Source organism: Poecilia formosa, unplaced genomic scaffold (assembly GCF_000485575.1).
Source record: "Poecilia formosa unplaced genomic scaffold, Poecilia_formosa-5.1.2 Scaffold266, whole genome shotgun sequence".
Taxonomy (NCBI): Eukaryota; Metazoa; Chordata; class Actinopteri; order Cyprinodontiformes; family Poeciliidae; genus Poecilia; species Poecilia formosa.
In genome coordinates this window covers 379,112-398,940 of record NW_006800205.1, presented here as the reverse complement: position 1 = coordinate 398,940, position 19,829 = coordinate 379,112, and the positions used below count along the sequence as shown (strand labels likewise).

The 19,829-nt window shown below is 44.7% G+C and overlaps 3 protein-coding genes across 4 annotated transcripts; all 3 read right to left on the bottom strand.

Annotated features, from left to right (window-relative positions):
• Positions 1 to 1,640: 1,640 nt before the first annotated feature.
• On the bottom strand, positions 1,641 to 3,764 carry LOC103150944 (mid1-interacting protein 1-B). Its single transcript, XM_007570726.2, has 2 exons — positions 3,544 to 3,764; positions 1,641 to 2,975 (listed from the first exon to the last, which is right to left on the bottom strand). Exon 2 carries the CDS (start codon positions 2,795 to 2,797, stop codon positions 2,357 to 2,359), a length of 441 nt encoding a protein of 146 aa, XP_007570788.1. The 5' UTR covers positions 2,798 to 2,975; positions 3,544 to 3,764; the 3' UTR covers positions 1,641 to 2,356.
• A 648-nt stretch (positions 3,765 to 4,412) lies between these two features.
• LOC103150942 (tetraspanin-7-like) lies at positions 4,413 to 8,114 on the bottom strand. Of its 2 annotated transcripts, none has more exons than XM_007570725.2 (7): positions 7,836 to 8,114; positions 6,588 to 6,776; positions 6,426 to 6,500; positions 6,261 to 6,356; positions 5,286 to 5,441; positions 4,895 to 4,978; positions 4,413 to 4,829 (listed from the first exon to the last, which is right to left on the bottom strand). In XM_007570725.2, the coding sequence occupies exons 1-7, from the start codon at positions 7,917 to 7,919 to the stop codon at positions 4,761 to 4,763; spliced, it is 753 nt and encodes a 250-aa protein (XP_007570787.1). In that variant the 5' UTR covers positions 7,920 to 8,114; the 3' UTR covers positions 4,413 to 4,760. The 2 variants fall into 2 exon arrangements, with proteins under 2 accessions (XP_007570787.1, XP_016536501.1); XM_016681015.1 differs by lacking the exon at positions 7,836 to 8,114 and adding an exon at positions 7,712 to 7,811.
• A 1,264-nt stretch (positions 8,115 to 9,378) lies between these two features.
• On the bottom strand, positions 9,379 to 19,345 carry xdh (xanthine dehydrogenase). The gene is made up of 35 exons (XM_007570724.2): positions 19,219 to 19,345; positions 18,570 to 18,627; positions 17,608 to 17,704; positions 17,368 to 17,476; positions 17,180 to 17,306; positions 17,030 to 17,091; positions 16,746 to 16,835; positions 16,590 to 16,670; positions 16,146 to 16,293; positions 15,815 to 15,907; positions 15,551 to 15,702; positions 15,379 to 15,472; positions 14,513 to 14,622; positions 14,176 to 14,360; positions 13,943 to 14,105; positions 13,774 to 13,863; positions 13,528 to 13,697; positions 13,330 to 13,453; positions 13,135 to 13,254; positions 12,960 to 13,056; positions 12,764 to 12,888; positions 12,405 to 12,538; positions 12,250 to 12,337; positions 12,085 to 12,171; positions 11,814 to 12,005; positions 11,594 to 11,739; positions 11,373 to 11,454; positions 11,173 to 11,268; positions 10,754 to 10,957; positions 10,592 to 10,644; positions 10,404 to 10,518; positions 10,255 to 10,320; positions 9,993 to 10,181; positions 9,743 to 9,910; positions 9,379 to 9,659 (listed from the first exon to the last, which is right to left on the bottom strand). Exons 1-35 carry the CDS (start codon positions 19,303 to 19,305, stop codon positions 9,609 to 9,611), a joined length of 4,053 nt encoding a protein of 1,350 aa, XP_007570786.1. The 5' UTR covers positions 19,306 to 19,345; the 3' UTR covers positions 9,379 to 9,608.
• Positions 19,346 to 19,829: the final 484 nt, after the last annotated feature.

The window sequence follows — 19,829 nt, the reverse complement described above, 5'->3', positions numbered from 1 at the left end:
ACACACACACACACACACACAGAGGAAATCAGGACGGCGCTCTGCCTGTGAGAGGAAATTAGACCACCTCATTATTCAAATTAGCTGAGAGGAAAAGCGAGTCGCTTGCCTCGTTTACGCCTCAACAGATGGAGAGATCTGTCACTCTTCCTCTTCGTCTCCTCGTTCTGTCATCTCTCTGCTCCTCTCCGTTTATCCTGCTCGTTCCGGCAGGATTTCCCATCATGCATCATTTCCCTCACAATCAGCACTTGTTGCAAACCTTAACCTCCATCCTGATGGCAGCTGTCGACCTTCCTTCAGTGGATGGTAACGTGGTTCTGGTGTTGCCTTTGACCTCTGACCTTCAGTTCTATAAACTCAGTTGTATTGAGTGAATTCTGGTTGGATGTTTCACCTGGCTAATTCCTCCATTTCACGCTATCAGAATGTATGCTAGCACGTTTGATGAGCTAGCTGAGCGGCTAGCCTGTTTCTTCTCCACCAGGGCGGCCATCACTGTCCTGTTAAGACGGACAGACAGCGGTTTTCCCCCACTCAGTCGTTTCCTGAGCGACACAGAGCACGCGTACGCGCTGGTAAAAATCCAGCGGCTCCTCTGGGCTGTAGCGCCTCTGGTGGCCTCTGAAGGAACTGCTGCAGTTTTTTACATAAACTCAGTGATTGGAAGCAAAACTTGCGGCACAGCGAACCACCCAGCTGTCACTCAAACCACAGTAACCACGGCAACCATGCAGGAGGCAAATCTGAAAGGTGATAATCAGAGGGAGGGTGATTGTCATGGAAACGAGCCCTGACCTTTAACCTTACTCATTCCTCCACACACATTTACACACCAATCAGAGCAGGAGTGTGCGTGTTTCTGCTCTAACCTTGTCACACACCAAGCAGCCTGCTGACACGCACACACCCCCTTCAGCAGTGATGTGCGTTACCACAGCGCCTCCTGCTGGTTGATGCTGTAATTCCTCCAGTTTTACACCAGGATGAAAAGAGTAAATTAAACTAAAAACATTTTAAATATTATTTAAATTCAAATTTAAATTAGAATTAAGAAATAATGGTTTATTAATATTGAAATATATTTAGAATATATTTAAAAAAAACACACCAGAAATATTCATTAATGTGATTTTTGTTGTCAAACTTCAAGAACCAGAACATCAGCTGAACTGAGGGTCCTGTTTCATGGTTCTGTAGAAAACAGAGGAAATGAACCAACTTTCAGCAGAACTGGGCTTGGATCATAGAGTCAGAACCAAACTGCTGCTGCTCGACTTTACAAGGCAAAAATTTTACTTGGTTCTGGTGACCGATTAAAATTAGATTTGAGTAAATGTATTGATTTAACCCTTGAAATTCTGGATCAAACCTCTCAGTAATGCCAGGATTATTGTTATTGCTGATGGATCTTAATCTGACTCTGGATTAACTCCTGAATTACTATTCTACATACTGGACAATATAGCTGACAAACATCATGATATAAACATCAGTCGATATTATTACCGATTAGTTTTTTAATCAGGCATACTGAATGTTTTCTGGCTCCATAGACTCCGCCCACTTTCTGCAGACAGTTCAGATTTCATAGTCAAGCTCACCAATCGGCTTCAGTTTGAAAATAAAACCACTGAGATGTTCATCAGAACATTTTATTACCAAGCTGAACATTAAATAAAAACCATCCAGAGCTGAGAAGCAAACATCAAACCTCTGGTTAAGAAATGCTTCGTTAAATAATTTCTGTTGGTTCTACAGGTTCTGATCGCCTGATCCAAACATCATGAATCAGTCTGGAAATGAGTTGAGTTCCTGTTCAAAACAAACAACTTCATCCAACAAACTGAGTCCATCAGACCGGTCCAGATTCAGGTTCTGGAGGTTCTGGAGGCTCCTGGTGATGACGGTTATCTAGAGATGTTTGTGCGTTTCAGTCGCTTCGTTGCATAGTTTGAGTCCGCAGCATGAAATGAAGGACATGAGGACAGACGGACGCAGAGGACAGACACTGGAAAAGTGCAGCAAACAGAGAGGAAACGGCAGCCTCCACTGTGTGATGACCTTTAACCCCAACTATCACACAGGTAGGGTTAGCTTGAGCTCATTAGCTACAAAAACTGTTAGACTAACCGGTTTGATCTGGTTGGAGGAATTGGAAGCTGATGGTGTGTTTAAGGACACTTGTTCAGACATGAAGGCAAATTTAGCATGAAGTGAAGTAGCAAAGTCTCGTTTTTCCGCATTTAACCTTGAACAGAAACATCAGAGGTCAAAGGTCGTCAATAATCTGGGGTTTTAATGTGGGGGTGTTAATTTTTGTAGCTAATGAGCTAAGCGGAGTGCCCGGGCCGGGTCAGTTCCTGCAGCCGATCTCCTCTTTGTAGCGGTTCGTTAGCGTGTTAGCCTTTAGCGTGAGCTTGGACAGAACCGCCTGGAGTCCGTTCAGGTGGAAGTGGAACTGTTTCTCCAGGTCGTCGTCGTCCTCAGCCTCGCTGCGCTTCGCCTCGGCCTCGGCCTTGGGCGGCTCGTCGCCCAGGACGCCCCACTCCATGTCGTTCCGGATGGACTTGAGCAGGACGTAGGAGCTGTACATGTCTCCGTCCGGCTGGAAGTAGCCGTTGGTGGACGGGGCGGACTCTGGGACCTTCAGATCCTCGCCGTCCTCCAGGGGGACGTCCCGCAGCAGGCTGGGCACCATCACCGTCTGGTCCATGTTGTTGACGGCACCAATGAAGCGGCTCATGGCGGTGAAGAGCGAGTTCTTCTGGTTGTAGGAGTCCGATATCTGCATCATGGTGACGTCCGTTCTGACCGCCCGGCGCCGTCCAGGACCAAACTTAGCCTGCTAATGCTCTTTGGGGGATTAGGATGGAGCTGGAGCCTGATCCTGGGTCAGGAGGGAGGGACTCGGCGCGTGATCCAGACTCTGGGCCGGGTCGGTCCTGCAGGACTCCAGACGTCCACCAGCCACACTGGAAACAAGCAGGAAGACAAGATCTATCCTGAAGGAAAGCTCCTCTGAAGGATTATTCATCTAGATTAATATTCTGGAATAATAATCCAGAATCCGACATTCATCTAGAGGTTCAGATTAAACACAACATGGCAGAAAAAGCTGCTACTTTTAATAAAATCATAAACTCTCTTCAAACTGTAAAACATAACTTCAACCTTTATTTAACTCTAAGCATGAAAAGAATAATTAGAATCGGTTCGGCACCCATCGGTTCTGAGGAACCTAACTGCTGCTGAAATACAGGAACTGTCCGATGATGGAACCAGCATCACCCTGTGGGTTTTCTATGCAAATATCCCCGAAAATCAGTAGAACAAATTCACCAGTACCCCAGGATGTTCGGTTATCCTGATCCAATTGAACCTCATTATAGGAGGCTAACGGAACATCTGTCCGCGGGATTCGGGTCAGAACAGCCGGTACTGCGCTACAGACCAGCGGTAATTCCGGGTCCCGCTATCCCTGACTCGCTAACGCCTCACTAACCGGAAATCCCCCGCAGGTGGTCGGTCCAGAGGTCTTACCGTGTACCGGCCGTGGTTCCTGGCTGCCGTCCGGGTGAGGAGCACCGAGTTCCGGTCGTCTGTCGGTCCGGGAAGCGATGAGCTCAGGGAGGGTCGGCGGGTTTGTCCGAACAAGGGTGTAGCGGAGCGGCGGTGGGGCGGGACTTAGAGTCTCAGGAAGCATCAGCCACAGCCAATCACAGCGAGGTACGAAAAAAACGACCAATCATACACGGCATGACGTCAGATGGAACGTTGGAAAATGTTAGATTGTTAAACTGATTAATTATGAAGTAAACAATTAGTGTAGAGGAAGCAGTTTAATTTATTTACTTTATATATAAAGTATTTTATTATTATTCAATTACTATAAATTCTTAAGGTTAGCAATTTGTAATTGATTATATTAAGGACGATTATTCATTTAATCTAAAAAATGCATAATTTACTATTAGTATTGCAGTATTATTACTGTAAATAAATATTTGACTCGCTTTTTAAATTATTTAACTATATTAAATAATTTATGATTTATTATAATTTAATCATATAAGCATTTATTGGTATTGATGTATTTAAATTTATAAACAATTATTTTATTTCTTTTTATCATAGTATATATTTTTGTATAATAATCGATGAGAAGGATAGCGTTGTTTGCCTTAGTAATTAACAGCAGTTGTAAGAGGCTTTTATTTTGAAGGAAGTGTAGTTCAGGCTCAGTTGAGAGTCTGAAGTTGAGAAACTGTCAAAAACGGGAGGATTTATTGACTTTATCATTTTATGTTGCAGTGAGGAGAATCTGTTGGTGTAGATCTCAACAAAAATCAGGTTTACATCTGAATATTTGCTTTAGTTGAAACTTTTAGTGTTTATCAGATCAACACAGCTTCAGTCCCACAAAAACTTTTATTTTCTAAACATAAGGAGTAAAATGTGAGTTTCATCTTCAACCTGCTCTTGGTTCAAACAGTCTGCAGCTGGTCTGGCGCTTCCAGCGCATCATTATCATGTAATAACACCACAGCGCCCTCTGCTGGGCGCATGGAAACACTGCAACCAGTTAAAACAGCAAAAATCTTCATAAAACAGAATAAATACAAGAAACAATGAGACAGTGTGTTTGTGTCTGCAGGTTTCCATGGTGACGTCCTCCTGATGCGTTGTCTTGGAGATGGCAGATGGAGGTCAGATGACAGGATTCCAGGTGAGGGACACACCTGTCCTCAGCTCACCTGTCAGACCATCTCGTACTGGTTGGTGCTGATGAAGTGGGCCAGGCAGCAGGCCAGAGACGTCCCAAGAACCTGAGACAGAATCGGGTCACACTGGGCCCAAACCTGAGTTACCTGTGAAGGTCAGGGGTCAGTACCTGAGAGAAGGCGATGCCAAAGGTCACGCCAGCTATGACAGCCATGTTGTTCTCTATGAAGGAGACCACCAGCTCATAGCAGCCCTGCAGAGACACAGAGACACAGAGACGGGTCGTCCATAAACCTCTTAAAAGGTAAATTAGGACCAAATGTTTTAACTTTTACTTCTAAAGTTTTCTTCCTCCATGATATTTTCTGTAATTGTTTCCGCACACATTTTGTTGAGGCATGAAAAAAAGATAAAACGGTTTCATTAATGTTGAAAGAAGGCAGTATAAGATCAGCATTTTCAACCAACTTAATGACTGAATTGTTGCAGATATCAGCTTCCTGGAGGTTTTAATCAGCTTCAGTCAGAACTCTCCTGCTGTATAACTGTGACCTCCTGACCTGTCTGTAGACTTTGCGTGCAGCCAGAGTTGCATTCTTCAGTTCAGCTTTGCTGCACTCCACATAGGTAACACAGCAGCTGGCAGGGATACCACTGGCAGGGAAATACACACTGCTGAACCAGCTGGTGTAGTTCTGGACTCCACAGCAGTGCAACTGAAGAAACATCCAAAAAGACAAAAGACGCCACGTTTAAAGGCCGATTCTGTTTTTGGTTATCTTATGAATAAGCTAGAGCATCGTCTGCGTATGGTGTGATCTGCAGGTTGCCATGGTGAATGTAGAGAGACTGTTAACTGATAAATATGGATATTGTTCTTTAAAAGACAGAGAGAAAACAAAAAGATTAAAAACTAAAAGCCAGGAAGGTCAGAGTAGAGACCCTGACCAACGCTACAACTGTTAGGTATTTTTCTCGAACCTAAATAAAAGAACCACAGACAACGTATATGAATTTTAAGGCAAAGCTTTTGCAAAAGGAGAAGTCTCTGCCAACTGCTTCTCCAAGCCGTTCACAGAGCGTTCTGGTCTGCTTCCGCGTGAGCCCCTGTTTTATTGTCAAAGCAGAACAACCAGGAAAAAACAGAGGTCGTAAAACATTTAACCCAAACAAACTAGCAACTCAGTTCCAGGTGTGATATCTGATCTACGGTCTGAGCCCGGTTCAACTCTAGGTCAAACTGTCAATAAAGAAGAAGGAAGATAAACATAAGACAACCTAAGTTAGGAGGTATTCTGGTTGTCAAGAACTTAAGGTCTGAGAAACACAGAGCCAACTGTCTCACATGAAGACGAACAGACAGTTGTGACCTCCAGGTCAGTTTATACACACATAAGGAAGAGAACACTTTAAACTGAAAATCACAATAATACTGATTAACATTAGACTGAATATGAACTAAAGTAATAACAAAATGATAATACCAAAAAATCTCTATCAACAACCAGCTAAGGATTACCATCTGCTGAACTCACTGTGCGCTGGACGCTGTCTACTGCCATGCTCCTCTCATCATATCCGTTGTACCACATGACGGCCTCAGAGTACGACGTCAGGAAGGTTCCTTTAATCTGGAGACACCCAGCCGATCAGACGATTTACCGAGTCAAACGCCTGAAATGAAGCAGAACGTTTCTGACCTCGTGACGAAAGACGAATCCAGAGATTCCAGCGATGAGTTCGATCATGAAAACCAGAGACAGAAACACTGCATACTGGGAGAGGTCAGAGGTCAAGATGAGTAATCATGTTAATCTGTTAATCTGTGTCCCCTCAGGGTGTAATCTGAAACGACGTCCCACCAGTTTGAGCATCCAGGGCCGACCCCTGCAGGTGGCGAAGCAGCCGAACAGCCCGAACAGGACGATGGCGGCGCCGGTACCGGCCAGCGCGTACGGAGCGTTGGTGGGGCCGCTGGAGATCAGCAGCATGTACGGCCCCAACATGAACTTCCACCACAACCCCACCGAGAGCAGGACCACACCTGTCACCTGAGGGGGCGGAGCCAGTGGTCAGACTGATGGCCAATCAGATGCTTGTTTTAAACAAAGGTTTTAAATAAATCATGATTCCTGATCTCAGGTCCTGGTTCTGTTTCCAGATGATAGAACCTGCCTGATATTGTTTTTCTGTCGGATCAGAACTCGTCCAGATGGGCTGAGTCACAGGAAGGAGGCGGGTCGTGATTGAGCAGCACATGACTGGGAGCGAACGGCGGCAGCCAAGTGACAAAGTGACAAACAGACGAGAACCAGAGCAGCAGCGACGCCAATGTCTCAGATTCACTGAGGCAAGGTGAATTTAACGAGATAATTCATGACGTTGCTTTATCTCGGTTCCTCCGTCTCTGCTGTATCGGAGAAATGTTACAAAGCTCCAAAAAACAGAAAAATAACAATAATTCAGATCCAGCTAATGTGTGGAAATGATGTAGATGTGAATCGGATCCCTCTGAAGACAAACAGGAGGAAAAGGTTCTGTTCAGCAGCACAAACCGTCCTGGAGGCGGACCGGGTCCAAAAGTATCAAATCATCACATTTATAAAATAATAGGTCAGGTTATTTATGCCAAAAGTGATTTTTTTTAAACCTAAGTTATCTTTTGGCAATAACAGAAGTGATCTTTTTCTAATCAGTTGACAGAAAATAACATAATTTGTTTATGTTGAGTGGAAAAATGAATAATTCACTGAATGTTTGCTTCATCAAACCAACACAAAAAGTTTAGTTAGTTCAACTAACTTCCTTTCTGTCAATCTGAAGTGACCTGAACTAGCTTGGTTCATTTATTAATTTTATCTTAGCTCATAAAGTCAGATTATTCTCTCTCTTTTCTTTCAATTAACAAAACACAATTCTGTGGAACCAGTTGAAAAGAAAAGATGTTAAGTCAATAATTAATTTCTCTTAATTTCTCTGAGTTTACCGTGGAGGTTCAGCTCCTACCTGCCTCTAGAAACCAGGATCTACCTGCAGAAGGAGAAACGTAAACTCTGCTCCTCTTCCTCAGCCTGCCAGAGGAGGAAGAGGAGGAAGAGGAGGGTCCTCACCCAGAAGATGAACGAGTAAAGCAGCAGCAGCGTCTTCAGGATGAATATCACCGGTTTGGTCTCCATCCTGCTGGGAGCCATCATCAGTCTGACTTCAACTGGACCCTCTGCTCCTCTTCCTCTGTCTTTGTATGAGCTGAGGAAGGCTCGCTGAGGCGTCAAACGGCGCCCTCTGCTGGAGGGAAGTATAACTGCAACATCCTCAACTGTGACGGGGATTTTTCAGAATCAGTTCAGTTAAAGTTTGTTTTTAGGGTTTTTACGGAGCGGTTCTGGATCAGTTTGGGTTCTGGGTCAACGCAGATGAACGTGTGAATGTCCAGAATGTGTCGGGGTGGTCGGGGGGTGGGGTGTTTGTGGTTGAGACCCGCCTCACCTCCGTGTGAATTGTGTGGTCACGGTGTGAAGTATGATGGTCACATGGTGTCTCCTCTACAGACCAGGCCTCAGTGGGACAGGAACCAGAGAGAAACCGGGTCATCACTATGGCCCTCGTGACGTTCTGCTGGAGCGCCACATTAAAGGCTCAGCAGCACCGAGGTTCAGTTCTGACTCTGCCGCAGGTGGTGTTTGGGCTGCAAACAGATGACAGAGCTGTCAGAGCATCCGTCACACAGTCAGACTAACACAGAGGTTCTTGTTGTTTTATGGACAGATTCGGTCCAGAACAGCCCGATAACCACGGCTTTAACCAACCAGCAGCTCCAGCAGCTTCAGGTCACAACCTGATTCTACAGAACAACAACCCCAAAGGAAATGGACCTGGTCCTGGACACCAACCAGGTCTGAAAAGAAAGTCAGTCCAACATCACTTTCCTCATGATGTCATGTTATGAAGTTTACCAGGTCCTCCTTCAGTAAAACATCCCACAGCATGATGCTGCCTCCCCCATACTTCACAGTGTGGATGGTAAGCTTCCCTGTTTTCCCCCAAATGTAGCAATGATCATTATAACCAAACAGTTCCACTTCAGTCACATCAGACCTCCAAAAATTAACCTCTTCATCTGTGAACAACTAAACCAACTGATCTTGTTAAGTTTTCTGGCATTTAGTAAATAGAAGTAATTTTCTAAATAACCTGAAACAAGAGAAGATTTGTCTGATGTAACGTCAAAGAGCAAGAAAAAATGGTGGCTGTGTATTTGTATTGGGTGTATGTAAACTTCTGGTTTGAACTTTAAACCTAAAGATCAACTAAATCGCCTGACAACCACCTCACATGATGCAGCTGTCAGGAACACCTTATATGCTCACTGAAGATGCTAATATTCATGTTTAAAATATGTTTTTTAAGCTGATTTAATATAATGTGACTCTAAAACAGGAAGTGACATGGTGAGGGGAGAACCTGAAAGGAGGAATCTTCATACACCTAAAACTACAGATCTCATCTATAAATTGAAGAAGTTTAATAGAAACCTGCCTGCCTCACTTTCATCCAAACTGATGTTTTCTCAAACAGCAGCTCCCCCTGCTGGTCAGAAATCAGAATGCAGCTCTATTCTAACCCATCTATTGAAGGATAACACTGAAACTCAAGCAGGTTTCATCAAGTTTTATTTTCTCCAGACACAGTCATCGTCATGTTGCTCACATTTGTCCTTACAGATGGTGAAATTAGACGAAGTGGATTTATTGAGGGAAGATTTGTGGAAATGCTCCCAGAACCTTAGAGGTTCTCTGTATCATCCAAAATATCCAGAACCTCCATTAGTTCATCGCAACCAGGACTTGATGAGACGATCACAGCTTCTGAGACCAAATCGTCCTCTACACCCGTACCGACCAGGGGGTGAAGGTTCCTGGCTCAGCTGGAGGGCACTGGGAGAAAACCAGCAGGACCAAACAATCAGAAAGGTTTTTATGTATGCATCACTGAAACATGCTCCTGGAGGTTTTCTTACCAGTTTGGTGAATCGATCACAACAGGCATTGCGGATCCTTTCTGCTGAGGCCGGGCTGTCCAGCCTAAAGGGTCCCATCATTTGTGACTCCGCCCGGGCGGCTCTGATGGCGTCTTTGATGGCATAGAAAACAGACGCCGCCAAGAAGAGAGGAGGCTCGCCCACCGCCTGGTATAGAGAGAGTCTGTTTAAAATGTCCTACCATGTAGGAGAGCAGGGATGTTTCTGTCTGCAGAGTCAGGGATGTTACCTTGGAGGCAAAGATGGCCTTTTCATTGGGAGCATCTCGGAGCAGCGAGACGGTCAGCTGAGTGGGAATGTCGCCAAAGGCAGGAATCTTGTAGGAACCAGGACCCCGAGTGAGGAGGACGCCCTGAGGGGAGTAATGGAGCTCCTCCAGCGTGAAGAGGCCCAGACCCTGCATGAAGCCCCCCTCAACCTGCAGCCAGAGGAGAAGATGTAGACCAGAGGTTTGATCCGGTTAAACCACAGCAGAGTGTTTGATGACCTACCTGTCCGATGTCGATGGCTGGATTCAAACTGTGACCTACGTCCATCACTATAGTGGTGCTCAAGTTCTGCCACACAAAATGACGAGGAAAGTCTAATCAGTAGCAGATTGAAAGTAAACTGAGGGTTAAAATATAAAGAAAGTCCATACCTTGTGAGCTCCAGTCAGACAGTCTATCTCCACCTCTGAACAAGCCACTCCATAGCTGTAGTAGTTGAAGGCCCTGCCTGAGTTTGTGTCAAAGTCATAGCCCAGATCTGGAGTCCTAATGAAGGAAAGGAAACCCTCCCAATTTGAATGAACTCAAATCAAAGCAATGACTGTACTTTGAAGCTCACTTGTAGAAGCCGTTGGCACTGAGGTTGACTCTGTCGAAGTAAGCAGCATTCACCTAGAAAACACAAACCAACGTTTGATATTTAAAAGGCCCAAGATGTTGGTTTCATTTAGACTAAATATACAGAAACAACAAAGCCATGTGATCTCTTGGTTCTGCTCACCCAGTCCTCCCATGATCCTTTGGGATTCTTGGTCTTGAAGCGCTCCAGGCGCTTCAGCAGAATCTCGCAGGCGTTCTGAACGGCCGCCCCGTTGAGGTCGGAGGATGCGGATGCAGCGGTGGCGCTGGTGTTGGCCACAGTGTTGGTGCTAGTCTCTGAGATGAAAATCTTTGAACAAGGAATACCCAGAATCCTGCTGGCCACCTGGAGACAGTTCAGATCCACACAATGCTGAACTTATTTTAGTTTAACATAGTACCTTTATACAGAACTTTATTTTATTTCCAGGAAGTTCCTGTTTTTTGACGGCCATAAGGCGGGGCAGTTCCTTCTTAAATAAGGTCAAATCAGCAGCTGAAAACATGTGATTGATGATTTAAAGAGGGTTGTGTTAACAAGTTATTTTTTCAGTTCTCCACCTGGACCATCTTGGTGTGGAGTCCCTGTCCCATCTCCGTCCCTCCATGAGTCAATAAAACAGAGCCGTCTCTGTAGATGTGGACGAGAGCTCCAGCCTAAAGACAAAGAACACAGTCGGTCAATCTTATTCATTAATAAACTCCTTAGATTCCTCAAAAACTGCTTGACCTGAAGCAGATCAGAGAACAGTTGAGTGAACCTGATTGAGGAAGGTGGCTGTAAAGCTGATGCCAAACTTAGTGGGCACAATCGCAAGTCCTCGTTTGGTCCATCGGTTCTGTCTGAAATGAAACACAAAAGCCTTTTTATGCACAACTTCGCTCTGGCCAGTTAGAGTTCTGAGGTAAAGAGGTCAAAACTCGTCAGTCTAGTTGTTGTCAGTTTGTAGCTAAACGTTTCCTTCAGATTCATTGGTTTTACCTATTAAAGAGATCAGCAGCAGTTCGTCGTTGTTCGTATTCAGATCGTGAAAGACACTCGTCCCAGCAGCGATCCAGTGTGAGCCCATGCAGGATCTGGTTGTAGGGCGTTGACTCTCCCTCCAAGTACAGGTTCAACCGGCGCACCTGTAAGGGATCAGATACTGGACACTCCTACACTCCTACTGTCCAGATGCTCAGACATTTATTCATGTACAGACCTCCTCAGGTGAGCGGCCCAGACTATGAGCCACATCTGTAATCCAGTTCTCAGCTACCATCATGCCTTGAGGCCCTCCAAAGCCTCTGAAGGCCGTGTTGGATGGGAGGTTGGTGCGACACAGGAAGCCTTGGCCACGCACGTTTGGTATACGGTATGAATTTTCCATGTGGAACAGAGCACGCTCCATAATCTGAGCACAAAGAAGCAAATTATCGTCAGCATAGCGTGTGATGAAAAAAAGAGAAATCCTGGTTGTGGATGAAACTCACTGCCTGGGAGAGATCCATGGAGTTTCCAGAATTGCTATAGAAAGCCACATCCAGAGCGACAACCTTCCCACTCTGGAGGAAACCAACCTATGAGAAATGAGAAGTGAAGCTCAAATCAACCAAATAATGTAACCTCTATCAGAAGCTTAGGTAAACTATGTATACTTTGTATTTCCCGTAGAACGGATGACGACCTCCAGTGATCAGCATGTCCTCATCTCTGTCCAGCATACACCTGACAGGTCTCTTCAACCTGAAACACACAAAGCTCTTTAAATCTTTGGAGTTTCAGATTTAACATGAAATGAGGGTACACCTACTTGTTTGCTGCCACGGCTACAACAGTGGACAACACGGTGGTCCGACTTTCCTTTCCTCCAAACCCTCCACCCATCCGCTTAACTCGTACCAGAACCCTATTTGACGGGACACCCAAGGCCTTTGCTACAAAATACTGGAGAACAAAAGACAAACAAAAATGTGTCATGTGAGTTGCATTTCCAGATAGGAAGGCTTTTAGGTGGCGAACTCTTGGTTGACACTTTCTACTCTGAATGAAAGTGAACATTTAAACTTGGGTGTATCAGAAGAAATTGCAGTTGAGAAGATATTTGTGGTTTTAGTTTCCAAACATGGCTGACCGCTTCCTGTCGACTTTGCAGAGATTTCTGAGTGTTACCTGAGAATCAGAAGGCGATTGACTGGAAATGAAGAGCTCCATTTCTCCGTCTTCTTCTCGGGGAACAGCTAGAGTGACGTTTGTCTCCAGGTAAAAATGCTCCTGACCTCCCATATGGATCTCACCTAAGAGACAGTCATTAATTACTATCTGATTAACCAAGGTCAGATGGAGGTCAGTGGACAGGTTGTTTTACCCTCCAGTATATGATCAGCTTGTTTAAAGCCTGCTTCCAGGTCTCCGTTCTGGATGGTTCTGATTGGTTCATAGAAGGACTGGGCGGCGATGGCTTCCTGTTAAAGGAAACAAAACTGTGGTTCAGTGAGTTCTACACTGATTACTGCTGAGGGTTCAGGTGTTTCTGGTCTCACCTGGATGGTAATGATGGGCTTCAGCTCTTCATACTGGATCTTCACTGCTTTGGCAGCTCTCTGAGCATGAAGCTGGGAGTCGGCCACCACGGCACCGATAATGTGACCCACACAGGTCACCTGTGAAAACAACAGATGCATCATTAACCTGAACATGACAAAACCACCTGATTGGTCGGTCTGACAGAAACACACCTGGCCGTCGGCGAAGACCGTCTCGTCTTGTCTTACTCCAGTTACGTTACTGCCGGGAACGTCACTGGCAAAAAGACAGCAGACGACTCCGGGACACCGCTCTGCCACTGATACGTCCACAGAGCTGCAGTGAACACATGGCAGGTGAGACCGGACAGGTGTGTGTTACTGTCCAGGTGTGTCTGCATTGTGTCTTACAGTATCTTAGCGTGAGCCTTGGTGCTGGTGATGAGGGCCAGGTAAAGCTCGTTCTCATAGAGAGGCACATCGTCACAGTAAACTGCCTCACCTGTGGCCTGCTTCATGGCTGACAGGTGCATTATGGGACGGCCCACCATGTCATCCTGGTTCTGCCCCTCTGGCACTGCCTGGAGGTGGAGCAGAGAATTACACTCCTGGACATGAAGTGTGTTTCTCTGCATGGTGGAGGTGTGTTTACTGTACCTGGTAGACCTGAACGCTGGACGGTGTCTCTGGATGGTAAATCTCTGTGGCACTCAGACACTCTGAGCTAACCTCCTGCACATTCAGACCCTGACAGAACAACAAATCTTAAAAGGTTGTCTGGTTTTAGTTTTGTTAGATGGAAGAAGTTGAACTCAGTGAGACAAACCTGTAATCTGAGCTTCTGCAGAACCGTCAGGTAGAACTTGTAGAAAAGACTTAGGGTCAGGGTTTGGCGGTATGTCACCATGCCACCAGGTGCAGAGGGGTCGAGGCTCATCTCCTCAGCCAATGAGGAGCAAGCCTTCTGAAGAAGCTCCTCCCCCCACTGCCTGCATAATGCAGCACATTGTTGAATCCAATCTTCCTCTAATGGTTTGATCTTTACCCTTCAGTTCTTACCTTCCCAGCAGCCGGTTTGCCGTCTTTTTGGCCAATACTGTCACCGGTGCCATGCCGCCATAACTGAGCCTCAGGTCCTTAACTATATCAGTCCCAGGAGAGAAGATGGCGCTCATCGCCGCGGTGACAATGCTGATGTCATCCTCACGGCGTGGGGACTGCTTGAAGGCTGAGACGAACTGACACTGTGGAGAGAGGAAAGGTCAGATGCCACAAAGGAGAGAGTCAGGATGAAAGACAGAGAAGGTTAGCAGCAGAGGACAACCAGACTTAGGTTTGGGTTTCAAGACATTCATGATAGTTTAGTGAGAGACCATAGTTCTGATGTGACACCAACCTTCTTGCTGTATGGGATGAGTATGGAGAGCAGGATCTCCTGAGGTCGTACAATTGTCTTCCTGTAACCTGTGAAGAAACTGTCGTCCATCTGAACCTCCCGACTGCCATCTAGTGGAGGAAGAAGTGAAGGGCCACAATTAATAAACAGCCATAGGAAAATGGAAATGTTTTTATGACATTTGGCTCCAGACAGCTTCATAGTTCAATGACCACTAGGTGTTCAGGTCCTGTAGCTGTAGAATAAACCCACATCACCCTTCTACCACCGTGCTTTACAGTTGGTTCTGTCCATAATGGTCCAACATCTCTATCTTGGTCTCATCTGTCTAGAGGACATCGTCTGCACATTGATGGACTTGAAGATGACTCACATTGGACAACATTAGATGCCTCTATGGGGTCATTGCTGATATCTTTCCATCAAACTGATGAACTTCCTGTTCTATAGAGGTTATTTCATTGACAGCACCTCAGAGATTTTACTGAAGCAGCAAGAAGAACAAAGGTTTACCCATCTCTGTTTTTAAAGAGATTAATGTGAGATTTGCTGTTAATCATCTGCAAAGACCTGAATGAGAAGTTCACACTGAATTACTCATGAACCTTTTGTCCTTTCAGGCTTCACTGGATTCAGAAAACATTAAATCTCTGTTGCACAAGTTCTGGTGAAAACTTATGTAACAGGCTGTTTACATGCAGAAAGACGTCCAGTTTGGACTCTTGACTAAAGGTCGCTTAAGCTCCGCCCCCTCTGACAAACAGAGACAGTGCAACATCAGGACGTTTTGTCTCTCAGTGGCTGCATCTTTAGGAGTCTGGAATCATTTTCACACAGAAGTAGAACCAGATAAATCATAAATCTACCTTTGTCCCTCAGTGTGAGTTTACAGCCCGCTGCCATAAACACAGGGTTGAGGTCTGATATGGGACTGGCTGTCATGATGTTTCCACCAATGGCCTGAAAACACAACCAGTTACACAGACTGTACTCCTGTGAGATGACATCAGATGATCTGAACATACTTTAGAAACTCACAGCTACGTTACGCATCTGCTGTCCTGCAAACCATCGCAGCTGCTCCAAGACAGCCTGGAAGACTTCAGTCTGATGAGGAGGAAGAGTCTGAACAGCCTCTTTTAGCACCGCCCCCATGTGGCTGAGGCTGCATGCTGCACCAAACACAATGCCTAAAGACCAGAGGGTGCTTAGTCATGTCTTGTGTTGTATATTTTGGACTTTAAGTGTTAGAATGAAGGAAGTTTATGATGTTTGTGTTACTTTAGGAAGAATCATTCTCACCATCCTCAGTGTGAGTCACTGCATTCAGCTCCGCGATGAAACCAGGAGCCAAGATCACAGGGTACACCATGTTTTTAAATTTGACTTCAATACCTGTAACAGGGACGATGGATGGATGGAACAAACATCTTGAATGTATTTATGACTAGCAGGAATTAAAATTTAGATATCTGGGTTAACTGTGGCAGACTGGCGGAACGTTAGCTGGAGAGGCACCAGCAACAGTCCTGACCCCAGTATAGGGACAAGGGTGTTAGAAAATGGATGGATGGATGGATGGATGGATGGATGGATGGATGGATGGATGGATGGAAGGAAGGAGAAAACTCACCCACTTCAGTGTTTCCTACCACCAGTCGGGCGTCTGGATGTTTCCATTTCAGGAGCAGAAGCTCATCCAGACTCTCTGGCTGCAGCCATGTTGTCCGGTCTCCATGGAAGCACAGAGAACGTGATGATCTTTGACCTTTAGACAGATTCTGTGGGAGAAAGGCAAGAAGAAAGGTTTAAATCATTCAGCACATAATCAGTGAAGGGTTAAAATAACTTGTCAGTGGAGTTTTTCCTCACACAAAGTGTAAAATTAGAGTAAAAGTAGTGATACTACAGCAGGTAGTACACCTGGACTGCTCTGTTTCCTTCGTGTTTAGATTTTTGACAGACACAAAAGCTTACGTTCAACTGTATGCAGATGATAGTCTGGTTTATATGCAACAAGGTATTTTGCCTGGTTTAACGTCTTTGAATGAATCTCCTGAGGGTTTGTGTTCCTCACCATCAGTTCAGGGGGGAAGATGACTTCCTGTGTGGGATCGTACGGCTCAAAGTCTGCTGTGTTGTACAGAGATGTGGCCTCCTGTGAAATAATGCACATTTAATGCTGGTCAAACCAAAGATATTCATACTGATGTTAGATTTTAGTGAGGCTTGCCTCTGGTTTGTCCTTTGACCCTTGGAAATCTCCGTTCCCATTGGCCATACAGCATCCATTTTTTCCTTTGCCTCCACAACATCCGCCTTCCTAGAAGAACGTAAATTAAAATTGTTACTGTCTTCATGTGGACAGCTGGGATTTGTTGCTGTCAGTGTATCTGGTTGCTACTCTCTCATTTTTACACCTGGTAGTCATTACTGTCTCCATGGTGACAGCTTATAGTACCTACGTTGGTACAGACATGGTAAAGTTACTGAAACCTTTAAGCCATCTGTTCGTACCATCGTGAATGTCTTGTATCCTTCCAGAATCGGTCTGTATCCTGTACAGCGGCACAGATTTCCTGAAAGTGAAAATTATTTTTGTTACTGCAGTGAAAACGACTCAGACTAAGATGAGAGTCAGAGTCTGATGCCTCCCAGAACAACAACCTTGGAAGGCCTCCTCCACGTCGGCCATGTTTGGAGTGGGGTTGTTCCTCAGCAGTGCGTACATTGACATGACGATTCCCGGAGTGCAGAAACCGCACTGAGAGCCGTGAGACTTGGCGATTCGTTCCTGAACAGAGACAGACGTTGATACGACTGACCCAGCTTCAGAAGGTGACACCTGTTCTCACCTGTACAGGATGCAGTTTTCTCGCCACGCTGCCAATTCCCTCCACTGTTGTCACGGCAACCAGGTGTAGCGAGCACAGGGGAGCCAGGCAGGCATTCACGGCGTAATGTCTGATATCAGTTGAAGACAACAGTCCATTGAGCAGCTGTGAAATCAGTTTGTTGGTGTGAAAAGGCTCAGAAGTCAGATGGAAGCACATGACCGCAGTCCAGGCACGCTTCATTCACCCAGTGGAGGATACAGCAGCTGCTGCGGCTCCGCCTGGTATCTGGACAGCATGACGGTGCAGGCGCCACATCCCCCTTCAGCACAGCCCAGCTTGGTTCCTGTCAGCCCCACTGAGGGACACACACCATGAGTTAATGAGCAAATCTGGGAATCATTGACAGAACTGGTCAAATCTTCACTCTGACCTCCTGACTGATCATGTTCTCAATGTTTAAGTTACAAAAAACCACAATCCTGAAGCTCTAAATCAGATCTAAACCAGAGGAAGTCCAAACTTCTTCACTCAACCAGAGACCCGAAGAGGAAAATCACTTTTCAAAGTTTGAGTCTTAAATCTCACAATGTCCAACATCATGAAACGATCTCTGCTCCTTCTCAAGATGCTAAATTTCACGTCTCTCCTCAAACTCCATTTTGTCTCATCGTCCTGCTACTCTCAGTTGTCCTGTTGTCTCTTATAAACAGTTTTTTTCTCTTTCATTCTGTTGACCCATCCTTCCTCTCCATCAGTCTCTCTCTGACCTCTGACCTTTTTCTAGTTGTACTGTCAGTTCATTCTGTTGTTCCTCAGGGGTCCATCATTGGTCCCACATCTTCCCTCGTTTAAATCTTCATCACTGATTCCCCATTTTGTCTTAAAGATGAAGAAATGCTGGAACCGAGCATCTTCAACCAGATCGACTCTGAACTCAAACCTCAACTGAACCCAATGCCAGAAATCCAACCTTTGCTTTGCGTCACAGATATTGAAATAATATTCATGCTGCATTAGTCCTTATCGTCCTGATGTCGACCCCTTTGAAGATGATAAATCTGTACAGCGGCACAGATTTCCTGAAAGTGAAAATTATTCACTTTCTTATTATTGTTGACATAAGTCCTGCTCTCTGATTGGTGCGTGGTTCTCTAACCTGACAGGAAGTTGGTGTAAATGTTGGACTTTAACTGGTTGCTGATGAGTGGCTCAGATCTTACATTTTCTCCTCAGGTAGGTCAGCAGAGTCATCTCAGGGTCGGGGTTTGTTTCAACAATCTGCAACAGTTAACAGAATTAAAATATAAACAAATAAAAGTTTATAAATTATTTAAAGTAATGATAAATAAATATATAAACTAAATGAAATAAAATAAACAAATTAATTAATTCTAGATTTTCCAAATAAAACCTGATTTATAAAATTCAGACATACTGTAGCAAGAGTTGTTTTAAAAATTAAAAAAATAAATTTTTAAATGTAATAAACATTTAAAAATAATAAATAAATTAAAATAACTTGACAAATACTAAAAATAACAAATAATTAAATTAGGAAAAACTAAAATTGAATTCAATATGACAAATACATTTAAATAAAACAAAAATAAAAAAATAATCTAGATTTCAATAATAAAATAAACTAAACTGGAGCCTCAGTAAAGGACGGATTGGGTCTGAAACCAGAACCAGCTGATTTATCAGATCACATAAATCCTTTCTGAATATTTTCTGTTTTTTCCAAACTGCAGATGATTAATGAATATTTTCTCGGGTCAGTAGAACCGAGCCTGGTATCAGTGGGTCAACATGCAGCATGAGATCCATCAGACTGAATTCCTGAGTTCCACCAGAACCGACCCGTCTTACCTTCTTTCCATTCACAAAGAAGATGAGCTCATCCGAGCTGGTGCGGTTCTGAGAGTCGGTCATGGTTCTGTTCTTGCTGGTCTCCATCCTGCTGGTGCTAATGAAGCTCCTTCAGAGGAAGGCCACTCATCTTCCTCCTCTTCCTCCTCCCAGAACCTGTGGTCCAATAGGAGTCGGTTCTGTTCCAGTCATGTGAGGAGAAGTGACGCTGCAGTCGGGCAGACGACCCGTCACAGTCAGAACTTTGATCATAAACTTATTGCATGCCTCTGCAGGCTAATTATTCACAGCTGGGGGTCAAAGGTCAGTACAGTATAGCTTAGGTAACAGGTTTAGAGGCATGAGGTCACGTGCTGCAGACATGAAGAGTAAAAACGGCGATTATTAATCATAAAAATACGATAAAACGCTCAATACGCAGAAAAAATATATAAATCATAAAATATTATTTAAATCCATCAACAGTTTACATCCATAAACTAAAGACACACTTCCATTCACACCTCTTATCAATAAGTGAAATATTCACACAGAAATGTAGTGTCGAGAAAAGTCGAGCTCATCCCACTTCCCCATGCTGGAGATTTTAGTTTAATAATAACAATAAATAA

Excerpts from the sequence above, each read along its gene's own strand:
- LOC103150944 (XM_007570726.2), bottom strand. The coding sequence starts at position 2,797 with ATGATGCAGATATCGGACTCCTACAACCAGAAGAACTCGCTCTTCACC.
- LOC103150942 (XM_007570725.2), bottom strand. The coding sequence starts at position 7,919 with ATGATGGCTCCCAGCAGGATGGAGACCAAACCGGTGATATTCATCCTG. Across the intron at positions 6,501-6,587 it reads GGCCCTGGATGCTCAAACTG|TATGCAGTGTTTCTGTCTCT; the intron begins GTGGGACGTCGT and ends GACCTCTCCCAG. Across the intron at positions 4,979-5,285 it reads CACGCAAAGTCTACAGACAG|GGCTGCTATGAGCTGGTGGT; the intron begins GTCAGGAGGTCA and ends GTGTCTCTGCAG.
- xdh (XM_007570724.2), bottom strand. The coding sequence starts at position 19,305 with ATGGAGACCAGCAAGAACAGAACCATGACCGACTCTCAGAACCGCACC. Across the intron at positions 17,705-18,569 it reads GACCTACCTGAGGAGAAAAT|TGGGGCTGACAGGAACCAAG; the intron begins GTAAGATCTGAG and ends TGTGTCCCTCAG. Across the intron at positions 12,539-12,763 it reads AATCGCCTTCTGATTCTCAG|TATTTTGTAGCAAAGGCCTT; the intron begins GTAACACTCAGA and ends TTTGTTCTCCAG.